The sequence below is a fragment of the Apostichopus japonicus genome, chromosome 16 (genome assembly GCF_037975245.1).
Source record: "Apostichopus japonicus isolate 1M-3 chromosome 16, ASM3797524v1, whole genome shotgun sequence".
Classification (NCBI taxonomy): domain Eukaryota; kingdom Metazoa; phylum Echinodermata; class Holothuroidea; order Aspidochirotida; family Stichopodidae; genus Apostichopus; species Apostichopus japonicus.
In genome coordinates this window covers 40877050-40889861 of record NC_092576.1, presented here as the reverse complement: position 1 = coordinate 40889861, position 12812 = coordinate 40877050, and the positions used below count along the sequence as shown (strand labels likewise).

At 33.6% G+C, this 12812-nt stretch overlaps 1 protein-coding gene across 4 annotated transcripts in view; it reads right to left on the bottom strand.

Annotated features, from left to right (window-relative positions):
- The window catches only part of LOC139982363 (uncharacterized), a 79955-nt gene that overhangs the window by 41535 nt on the left and 25608 nt on the right, over nucleotides 1-12812 (bottom strand). For 3 of the 4 annotated variants that reach the window (XM_071995108.1, XM_071995110.1, XM_071995109.1), the window contains exon 2: nucleotides 5236-5412. In XM_071995108.1, the coding sequence (XP_071851209.1) occupies nucleotides 5236-5355 (120 nt within the window). In that variant the 5' untranslated portion in view covers nucleotides 5356-5412. Of the gene's footprint in view, nucleotides 1-2998; nucleotides 3012-5235; nucleotides 5413-12812 lie in introns of those variants that run through there. The other variant, XM_071995111.1, reaches the window with a different exon arrangement.

Sequence of the window (12812 nt, the reverse complement as noted above, 5' to 3'; positions counted from 1 at the left end):
CTGAACATAAATTCAATACAGCATATTGAAAAACTTGAAGAAGTGGGAGGGGAGAATTTTCAATTATCAATTATTCAACTATTCTGGCAACTTAATTTGACCACAAAGAAACGAACATACAGACAAAAGGAATGGTAATAATAATGTAGTAATTAATTTGTGAAATTCTTTGTCTCTGATTTTTTAAATGACCTTACAGAAAGGTAGATGTAAGCAAGAAGCTTTAAAGAAAAAGATGATTATTTTGTTTAATAAAATATATCAGGAGAGATTTAATATGGACATTTGAAATTTTGAAATTGTTTTATAGTACTACAGTAGTATGAAAACACATCCAGCCAATGAAACTTTGAGGATTGTATCAACTTCATTAATTATTCACTCAATATTAAAATTCGTTCAGTGAAAAAGTACAGAAGGATTATAAATATTCTAGTTTGGTTAACTGCAAGAATATGAATAATATTATTAATAGGATAAAAAATACTCATATGTTTGGAAAAAATCCTGAAAAAATATTTTAAAGCTGCGTTAATTAAACACAGCAAATATGAGTGACTAGTACAGAAAGATTCTGTCAAATTAATTAATTGTTTAATTAGTTAATTAATGCACAAAGAACAGTTACTTTAAAACAGATAAATATGAGTACATGAACAGCAAAGAAAGGAGTCTTTTATAGATCATATGAGAGGGGGAAAAAGAAACAGCTGAAGAAGATTTGAATAATTTGAGAGAAAAGAAAATTATTTGTCAAGAAATGATGACTTTACCCAGATACCTTTTGATGCAATATAATATGCTGCTGTTGAGCTGCATTCAAGCTTCATATTTATATGAAAAAGGAAAGAATTGTAATTTCTATAGACTATTTGAACTATCTGAACCGCTTAACTCCCCCCTCCCCCTCTTTACCACCTACTGTACCTCCCCAAGTACATACAGTATAATACAGGCATGAGCATACAGGTACACTATTAAATCTTTACCAAGTCAACTAACTGGCAAGTCCCTCCAATAACCAAAGCTCCCCTCTTTCACCAAAATACGAGCAAAGCTTTCTTGAAGTAAAACCGGGTTATCAACCCTCCCCATCAATAACTAAAAGTGATCATTTTCAACAGGAAATAATGCAAATTGTAAAAACTGCCTAAAGACATTTTGTAAGGCAAAGCATTTACAAAAATCTGCCAATTTAGTTTAATTGTTAATATTATTCAATGATTGCAGACCTAAGGGAGGTCTGGGATGGAAATTAAATATTTATGTATTATTATAAATTCTTGATGAAATTCAAATTGAAATAAATCAACATTTGTGGTATTGAGTTCAATAAATGTCCAATTTCAAAACGATCAGAATGATTCTGAGACAAGATCAGACTGGAGTTTAGGAGCAGGATAAAAATTCCCCCCCCTCCCCCCCAACAGTTTAATAACAAGATAACAGTGTACATAGAGTATAGAGATATACGGACAGTTTAGGTTTGGGAAATGAGTCCTGATTCACAGTTTGGAGGTTAAGGGAATTTTATAAAAACAGTTCTGTGGTATAAAAAGTTTCTCTGCAGTTTTAGGAAACAGAGAATGTCAACAAAAACTGAACGTTTTTAAGATTGATAAACCATACAAAACAGTGTGGGTTTCAATTACAGTGTGGGTTTCGGAAAATATTAGACAACTTCAGTATTAACTCTGCTGTTCAGAGAAACTGGCAGCAAACACAAGCACCCTCACAGAGAGCCCTCCAAGACATCCAGAATAAGTTTTTAAATGATTGCACAAAAATTAATTTCCATATTATAGCCTTTTAATCCAGGTTGTATAAATTTCTCTCTTTTTTTTCTTTTTCTGAAATTTCTTTTTCTTAACTTTCAATTTACCGATTTTAATTTTTGAGAAATTACCGTTTAAAACAGAATCATCGATGAAAAGGTTGGACCTACTTCATTTATTCTAACACACAGCCATTAGGTCAGTACCTCATATGACACACAAAATACATTAAGCCATGCACCTTTATCATATATAGAAAAAAATATGGACTTAAATCCATAATTAAAGGCATTGAAGACTCGCCCCAAACCGCATGCGACCATCTGAAAAAGTTAACTTTCTGTTGCTTGCAAGTGAGGTTTTTCTCTTGTCCTACAAAATGCAGACAGCAATGAAACGTGATACCTTGTTATCTTTAGCTGGACCTGAGATGTCCATCACTGTATCGTTTGTACACTGTGCTGTGGGTATTGACAGCAGCTGCATGTACTGACTGTACACTAGTGTCTAATTTCAGACGGTAGCAAGTTGTGTGTGTATTTTCCGGGATCAATGGTGTTGTGTCTAACACTTCTGTTACACCTCATTTGAAACTAGGTCAGATTACCGGCATTAGACGTTTCTTTTTGCGCTAGTCTTCACACCCATTACATACAGCAACTACTGTATACAGAAAATAGTAAACTTGTGGCGATTCAATAACAAGGATGATGGTATATGAGTCTTCCTGAAAATTCAGCCAGTTGGGACAATTTCCTAATGCTAATACCTCTCTAAACTGTACACCAATATCATGCTTCAAAGCACTGGTATTGTCAGTACAAACAGTTCCTAACCTTTTTATCTGATTCGAGTGCTAATACCACTCTACACTGTTATCTCATATCATGCTTCAAAGCACTCGTACTGACATTTCAAACAGTTCCTAACCTTGATCTGATAGAAACATGATATTCATACTGCTCATACTGACAGTAAAAGTGCTCTGAAGCGGGACATGGCACTACAGTATGGTATGGAAAAAATTGTCCCAACTGGGTGGAAAATTAGAGCAAGCATGCATGACAAAGAGAGCCAGTCCAATACAACAAGAGCCACGGAAATAAAATCAAGAAATAAATATAACAGGGGCATCCAAAAGATATATAACAAGAAGATGTGAGCACAGCACCAATCCAATAACTAAACAAAGGAAAAATTATAAAGTGACACATACATCTTACCTGAAAATTATATCTGGTAGGCATGAGAGGAGGGAAAAGAAGATGTATTGAGTCTTGAAAACAATTATACTTCAATATACCAAACAAATCTGAATCTTAGGGTATATACTGGTAGAATGAGAGTGCTGATGTTGTGGGGAGACAGGTAAGCAAGGAGCCCAAACTTGTGATAATGGACGGTTGATCGTTGCATCTTACAGTAAACATTTAAAGAGGTTTGGAAGTTGACTAGCTTTTTCAGTTGATCTTGTATTAATTATCTGGTTCTATGAAATGTCTTTCAGGGACAAAATATTGGGAATTTTATCAAATTCATTTAATACTCCTCACAGATTTTCCTTTTTTGGTAAAGATCGAAAGAGTTCTGGAGATTGCCTTTAGTGTGACCTGAAACTAAAACCTTAAACTATTTGAGTAATCAACTTTGGAAGGTTTGGGAGAATTTATGAGCAAACTCATCAATATGCTTAAATATCAAGATAAATTTAAAACAGTCTGTGAAAGTCATGCAAGTTTTATAAATTCCCAAAAGAGCAACAAAATTTGTGGCAATTTTGGTCTCACTATGATGTTGTTTCTTCAGTAAATGTGTACTTAGCATTACATAAGATACAATGAACTCATGTATTACAATGATATATGACTTTGACAAGATTATACCTTTAACCTACAGTGCAACATAATTAGACATTATCCATCAGGCACCCATCAAGCCCCCCCCCCCTCCTTTAAGCCCAATAAATGCCCATCACATACAATTAAACCCAGTTTGGTTTAGATTACCCTTGACCACAGGGGTTACTGGATGACTTAACAATATCCCCTAAAAGCAAGTAAAAGTGAAAGTATTTTTGTGTAACTTTTCTCATTCAAAAATAAGAGATGGTTGTTTTCAAGATTACAAATTTCTTGTCTTCAAAGATTATTCCTGGAGTCTAACTGATTTATGTATCGTCAAACTGATTTATGTACAGTCTAACTGATTTATGTATCGTCTAACTGATTTATGTACAGTCTAACTGATTTATATATCGTCTAACTGATTTATGTACAGTCTAACTGACTTATGTACAGTCTAACTGATTTATGTAGTCTAACTGATTTATGTACAGTCTAACTGATTTATGTACAGTCTAACTGATTTATGTATCGTCTAACTGATTTATGTACAGTCTAACTGATTTATGTACTGTACAGTCTAACTGATTTATGTACAGTCTAACTGATTTATGTACAGTCTAACTGATTTATGTACAGTCGAACTGATTTATGTAGTCTAACTGATTTATGTACAGTCTAACTGATTTATGTACAGTCTAACTGATTTATGTACAGTCTAACTGATTTATGTACAGTCTAACTGATTTATGTACAGTCTAACTGATTTATGTACAGTCTAACTGATTTATGTACAGTCTAACTGATTTATGTACAGTCTAACTGATTTGTGTACAGTCTAACTGATTTATGTACTGTCTAACTGATTTAAGTACAGTCTAACTGACTTATGCACAGTCTAACTGATTTATGTACAGTCTAACTGATTTATGTACAGTCTAACTGATTTATGTACCTGTCTAACTGATTTATGTACAGTCTAACTGATTTATGTACAGTCTAACTGATTTATGTACAGTCTAACTGATTTATGTACAGTCTAACTGATTTATGTACAGTCTAACTGATTTATGTACAGTCTAACTGATTTATGTACAGTCTAACTGAGTTATGTACAGTCTAACTGATTTATGTACAGTCTAACTGATTTATGTACAGTCTCACTGATTTATGTACAGTCTAACTGATTTATGTACAGTCTAACTGATTTATGTAGTCTCACTGATTTATGTACAGTCTAACTGATTTATGTACAGTCTAACTGATTTATGTACAGTCTAACTGATTTATGTACAGTCTAACTGATTTATGTACAGTCTAACTGATTTATGTACAGTCTAACTGATTTATGTACAGTCTCACTGATTTATGTACAGTCTAACTGATTTATGTACAGTCTAACTGATTTATCTACAGATAGTCTAACTGATTTATTTGTATAACTAATTTATCTACAGTAATTCTCAGATAATATAATTCAGCTGATAATATCTGGAATTGATAAGGCAGCTGCTCAGTGATGACTGTGTCCCTTAGGAAGGGTCATAGTAGAGGTCAGTGAACATGTGGGAGGGGGGATGGGTGACTAGATGGGTGGAGGAGGTGTACCACAGTTATACCTGTTCTTCCACTGATCGTAAGATGCTAGCAGTGGCTGGTGAATCTACGGTTAGGTCCTGATCTGCCTCTCTTATGTAGTTCATCAAATCCGAGCGGCCGCCATCTTGAATCTCTGGCATTCTCTGGACACTATATCTATAATCTTCGTCCTAACAGGTCAATGAATGTTACAAATTCTGAAATGCAAAAGAAAAATGTCTGAATGTTAATTTAACAAACAACATTACTGTACAGTATATAATGTGGACAGTATCAACAGGGAGTGATAACTTACATCCTATATTATAGTAAATCTTATAGCAAAATTCTGTGTCATTCCTACAGCCATTTCACATAATGCAATTGCAAATTCATACCACGATTTACGTCATCATATCACTTTGAACAAGAAACACTAATATAGGCTCATATCGCATTGTGTTAGGCTACAAGAAACACTATTATAGGCTCATATCTTATTGTGTTAGGCTACAAGAAACACTATATAGGCTCATATTTTATTGTGTTAGGCTACAAACAACAAGTGTATATAGGCTCATATCTTATTGGGTTAAGCTACAAGACACTAATATAGGCTCATATATCTTATTGTGTTAGGCTAGAAAAAAACACTAATATAGGCTCATATACAGTAGGCTAATATTACATCCAGGCTAGTACTGTACTACAGGTACTTACTGTACTGACTACTGTACTTACTGTACAGCAGTCTTCTCTAATTAATTTTCCTATACACAGCAGATACTGTACATATTAAATTTATGAAAAATATTAACACTGACTTTGCACAAAATCTGACTTTGTCATATCCAAATATTAATGTCAAACAACATATTGTTCTGATCCTTTTCATGAAAACAAAGAAAACACCATACTTTGTTAGCCTTGACAATAATACAGCCATCATGCTTTTAGACAGTCTTTTTTATGATTTTAGAGCAATTTGTAATTAATAAAATACAACATATACAGACAGACTCCTTGGTTACAAGGTTAAGATAGAAATTGGTTCTCATCTACCCTGCAAAGGCTTTGAATAACTGAAGTAAAAATAATAGACACAAAGGACAAAGCTGGCTTTAAATCAAAGAAGAATTCATTATTAGGGGGAGGTATTTCATTTTTTCAAAGCAAGATATTAATCTTGTTTTGAGCCAAAGTTCACAGAGTAGACTGTAAACAACTATAAATTCATGGATTTTTTCAATCTTATACAATCGACCAATGGAACGAAGTGTAAACAAGTTTGAAGGTTATTGCAACTGCCAGCATCAAAACACACAAACACTTGATTATTATCTTTGGCAGAGCAGTCTGTGATTGCACGCTAACTTTTGTGATGATAAGACATTTACTGAAAGACGTAACATCATTGGGCATTGAAGACAGAGACTTCAACATGTTATTGTACACAACCAAACTTTACACATTATGTCTGTTTGCAGGATTTTTTTAGCGGGGTGGAGGTGGCTCTTTTCGATATATTAGGGGGTGACAATTTTTATTTCCAGTCCGCCCCTGTAATCAACCACACAAATTTTTTCATAAAACAGAATTACGTAGCACTGACTGTTTAACTCTCACCAATTTGTCTTGGACAAACTTAAAATAGGTGTTTTGTTACACAACACAAGGAGTAAAGAAAAAAAAAAGAAAACTAACTTACAAGGTTTTGGGTATTCATGAATCTGATTACATACGTAGGAATGTACAGTAAGAGAGTACTGAGGTAAGCTGTTACAGTAAGATCAAGGCAACTTGTTATATACAAGGATACATCCAACTTTCATCAAACGCTGATTCCCACAATGACTACTGTATTATTTTATCTATCACCCTCCCCCCCAACCTCCCCCCCATCATTTTGAAACAGATGTTTTATATCACTGATCACAGAAATGGGCCAGAGTTTCACCCGCCTCATCTCATAACTGTTGGATGATGAAGATTCTCTCATGTTCCATCTTCATCTTGATCTTCTCTGCTCCCTGAACAGCAGCAGACAAGACTGAGATCTGGTGTCTTGTTTTGACAGGTATTACACCAGACAACATACTGATCAGGTATTACTTACACACATTGTATGTGAATGCAGTCAGCAGGCAGTGAATGGTTCCCTTAATAGGTTGTGCTGATAATAATAGTCGACATCACCACCGCACAGAGCAGCCTCTACATTGACAGTTACTGTACATGCATTCACATTATCACTGTCTACTGCTTTACAAACCTTCAGCTATGAGTCATGACCTCATGTCATAAATATTATTTTATTTTGGGGACATGATCAATAACAAAAATACATTTTGATTACCATTTGAGCTCCAGATCTATAGAGGTGACAGTGATCGGTCACACATGAACACCACATATCTCTCATGAATGTGTCTAACCATGTTTGAATCTTAAACAGAAATAAATTTTAATCAAATTTTAGCTCCAGATCTATACAGGTGACAGTGATCGGTCACACATGATCACCACATTTCTCTCATGAATGTGTTTAAGTATGTTAAATGAATCTTTGCAGACTTTAATATGTATCAAGTGTACACAATACAGTAAGAAACCGAAATTATACTACTTGGTCATTGTTAACAAACATGTATCAAACCTGCACTCATCTTAATACAAGTAGAGCCATTACCACATTTCTCTCATGAATGTGTTTAAGCATGTTTGAATCTTTGCAGACTTCAATACATCATGTGTACACAATACAGTAAGAAAAACCAAAATCATACAACTTGGTCATTGTTAAACATACCAAACCTGCACTCATCTATACCAGAGTGCAGTAGGCATGGAGGGACAGGTAAGTGAGGATGCCAGTTGAGTGATTTAAATCAACCAGGCAAAACTTCTATGTCAGACATACTATATATTCCACTATATGATGCCACATACAGTTATCATTGCAAACAGCTCGATATGAAAACACACTACAGGCCTATCACTTTATTATATGTGTACATGATGTACATGAAAGTAAACAATATGAAATATTGATTGATTCTTCTTAGTCAATAATTTCTTTGAGAGTTCAATAGGCACTACTGTAGGTCATATTGTATGTGCTATGTTGTTCAATGTAGTGATTCCATATCAATCAATCTTGGGGATTCCAAGTTTGTTCAATTATTGACTGGTATACTGTAGCAGTAACACATACCTGCAATATACGATTAGATGTATGTATTTTAGATCCTCCTGCTAGCAGGAACTCGCAAAGAAGCCATCATTGGCTTATCAAAGCCGCAAGTTGACCAAAGTCAATCTCTTACATCCATATTTAACGTCCATGATTATGAATTGTCAACAACTACTGTAGAACTGGACGACATACATTAATCTTGGAGTGACTCAAACTCGAGACCTTTTGATTGTCCTTTGGGACCTTATGTTAAATGTCCACAGTTCCTAAAGCTTGTATTAACAACGTGCACCGACAGTTCAAACTCCTTCAAGTATATTGTCGAGAGCTTTGGAAAATATCAAGTTTGCATCAAAAATTATAAACTCTGATCTTTATGGATTTCACAAGTTTTAATCATGATCAGAATAAAAGTCTAAACTGAAATCTTTCCCATCAAGTGATGTTTATTTCCATTCAATATAAAAGTCCATTTAATAACAAATCTGACCTATGAAATTCATGATTTCCCAGAAACGTTCCCCATTCTATACACATTACAATTAATAGAATAAGCACCTAACACTTTAACTCAGACTTTGTATGGTCTCAGAGCTAGCTTTCAACAAGAATATATATTGCTTTTCCATATTTTTTGAGATCAAACAACAGTTGGTGTCTACTGTCTTACCATGTCTAATAAACTTCCCATAGTCTTGTCTTATGAGACAAATTAGAAAACAAACTTAATATCATTTCTTAGTTTTTAAAGTACTTCCAAATATAATTAGCATACATCTATGCATTGTAACCTATACCTTGAAGAAATTTCCTTAATTTCTTGAATATAATTTCATTCTTAGATATTTCTTATTGTCTATGCTGGAATATACACTTATAACATAATATAAGTTCCTGTTTGACACTGGCATCCTCTGTACATTACAAAAATAATTATCTATACATTGTAACCGATTCCTTGACTAAATTTCCTTAATTTCTTGAAAATAATTTCATTCTTAGATATTTTGTACTGTCTATGACTGGAATATATACACTTATAACATAATATAAGTTCCTGTTTGACACTGGCATCCTCTGTACATTACAAAAATAATTATCTATACATTGTAACCGAATCCTTGACTAAATTTCCTTAATTTCTTGAAAATAATTTCATTCTTAGATATTTTGTACTGTCTATGACTGGAATATATACACTTATATTCATTCTTAGATATTTTGTACTGTCTATGACTGGAATATATACACTTATAACATAATATAAGTTCCTGTTTGACACTGTCATCCTTTGTACATAACAGTACCTGCTTTTCATCCTCAGTTTTGAAGTCAACAATCTTTGATATTCCCTAAAGATCTGTCTAAATGAAACATTCTAGCTGCACAGAAAACCACACATATGTGACTCTTGATGCTGTCAGTGTTTCACCTCAAGTTCAGAACCAAAACCACTGCTTGTTTTGTCATCCATCTGGGACCACCACTTACCCAGCAGGTGGGGTCATAAGAGGGGGGTTAAACCCACATAGCCTGGAGGGGATAAACTCACCTTAACCACTAACCATCATGACTCACACTGACTGACAGAATTATGAAAATTGTCTATATATAATTGTTTCAGTGTATTGTTTGTAGTGAATGTGTTGAGAGAGATCTGTAAGTGTAGAATATAGGGACATATGAAGGGAAATTCTTATCACATAAAAATTTGCACTTCGACAGTAAAGGGGCATATTTATTTACTTATTTATATAAATATGATCAATTACATATATATTCCATGATTGCCATCAAGCTTTTAGACATCATAACAGTTAAATGTTCCAACTCATAATAATACCCTGGCTGTCTCCAAAGGCCATTACCATTGAGTACAAAAATGGTCTCCCATCCAATTGTCCAATCAGAACCCTCCATGATTATGATTAAAATAATCCCCAGGTGTCTATAGCCAATCATAAATCTTGTACAGTAGGTTATTAAAAGCATTGATTTTAGGAGTTAATTCTAACAGGTGTACTTCCACTGCCAACCCAATATTGATCAATAAAATATATGTTACCTACTACTGTACATGGTGAGAAATTTTGTAGTGTAGATCTATGCATATATCTGTAGAGACTATAAACAAACTGTGTTACGTTTTGCAAATTATCAGAGACAATTTTTGAGTTTTATCAATACTCTTCGCCATCAAATATTGGAAGTAATTATTAACTACAGGCTTCATGTATCTACCATGTAGCTGATTTAATAAGATACTGTGCTAGTACTATGACATATCGGAATTAGCTTATCATCTATCTGTAAATCTGGTCACTTTGCAAGCAGAAGGTAATTTTGCTATAGACAGCACACTTAAAGACCATGGTCCTATTGTGAGCTTCCTATCAAGTACACAGATCTGTGCTTTATCATATATCTACAGTACAGAACATTTAAAAGCAATGTTTGATATCAACTAGGAAAGCTAGGAGGTTCGGTGACCGGGAATAGAAACCAAGAGATCTTTAACTGTCCGTCCATTTATGTCTCTTGATGCATTTCTAACTTTTGTTTCAGTTTAGCCTCTGAGACAAAAAAAGAACCTGCTTGAAATTGAAACGTCAGGCCCTTGAATACACGTATATCTACACAGCCTTTTTGCGGCAGGCTTAGCAATCTGTTAACTGTTTTCTTCACTCTAAAAGATTTTTTATTATATTCTAAGATAGTGAATTAAAGTATGTAGTAAATAAGGTACACAGAACTTTACATAACTTTGATGATTTTAATTCACTTCATTTTAATCTATATTTTTTTTTTTCATTTTATTTATTCCAGTAAAAATATTAATTTATAAATAGGATTTAGTCTATAAAAAGTACATAAAGGAAACATATAATTACAGTCATATACAAAACAGAAGCAATTAACAGAGTGAGCTCTCAAGGATTATTGAAAGATCTTTTTTCTTCAAATACAAGGTTACAATATTTTACACACTGTAGTTCTATGCATAAATATTGTGCGATTTCTGTATGTACTACTTACAGTTGAATTCACTCCAATAGAAGATCTAGTGACAGTACTAGTACCAAGGAATAGGTGATGACAAATTTGGATCTAAAATCACAGATATTATAAAAAACAAAAAACATACAGAACCCTTATAATTATACAACACTGTGGTTTTTTTATTTCATCTTGAAATCTTTTCTTGTTTGGATAGAAAATTTTATCTGTACAATACAATGTGTGAAGAAGACTCACTATGCTTAGACTGTTAATAGACATTGAAGAAGGTACAAAAGGTGTTAAAACTCCTCCCACTCATTATTAACGTCACCCACCCAGTGTTGAACCAATAAATGTTAACAAGCCGAGAGATATTCCAACTATGCAAGGAATGTCACCAAACTTGAACACCTTCCGGTGGTGGTGGTTGTGTTTAGCTAAGATTCCTCTTTTGTACACAATTAGTGAATCAACATTGACTGGTATATATAGTTTGCTTGGTTAAGATTTTAAACCCAGTCTGGAAATAACTTAAGTGTTCAAATTTTGTGTAGCATTTTCCCCAATGGCTCTGAATTTAATCTCTCATTGAAATAATATAAACTGTAGTTCCAGCTGTGTAGAAAAACGCTATCTGAAATATAGCAACTTGAACAGTTTGTATAGCAATTTACAAACTGTAACTTGATAAAATATTCCCTGAAACTGAGAATAGAAATAAGTAATAAATTGAAACAAATCATGCAAGACCCAACACACCCTTTGTTTGAGCACTTCATTTACAACCGCTCTGGACTGCGTTTATGTCCACCACGTACACTTAGGGGCCGCTACAGATACTCATTTGTGCCTAATTCTATCCATATATTTAATTCACAAGTGAGAAGATTAGTTTCTTATTTGTAGGACTTGCTGAATATTTGTTTGTATTACTCTATGTGTATCGCAGTCTATTGATAAGTAGTTTGTACTATAACTACTATTGCTTTTTCTTTCTTTTTTCGTTTACGACATGTGTTACAAGCCGAATTTCCGATTGTGGACAATAAATTTAATTCAATGTAATTCAATTCAATTACAAATTCTTTCAAAATGGCTTATATACAGTAGTAGTAACAGAGAGTATATACTGTAGTGTATATTGGTTGGTCTATCTGTGTGTAGTACAGTGTACACAATAGGTGGCCTAACACAGTACAGGGTACACTTCATTCGAAACTTTCAAAACTTTCTACATTCAAAAGTTTACTTAAGACCCATCTTTTCACTTGATCTTTTGTAAATTAATTTGCTTTATTTGTAAAGCGCCTTGAGCAGTGACATTTGTCTACTGATTTGGCATATAAGTCTCATTATTATTATTATTACACAATAGGTGGCCTAACACAGTATAGTATACACAATAAGTTGGTGGCCTAACAC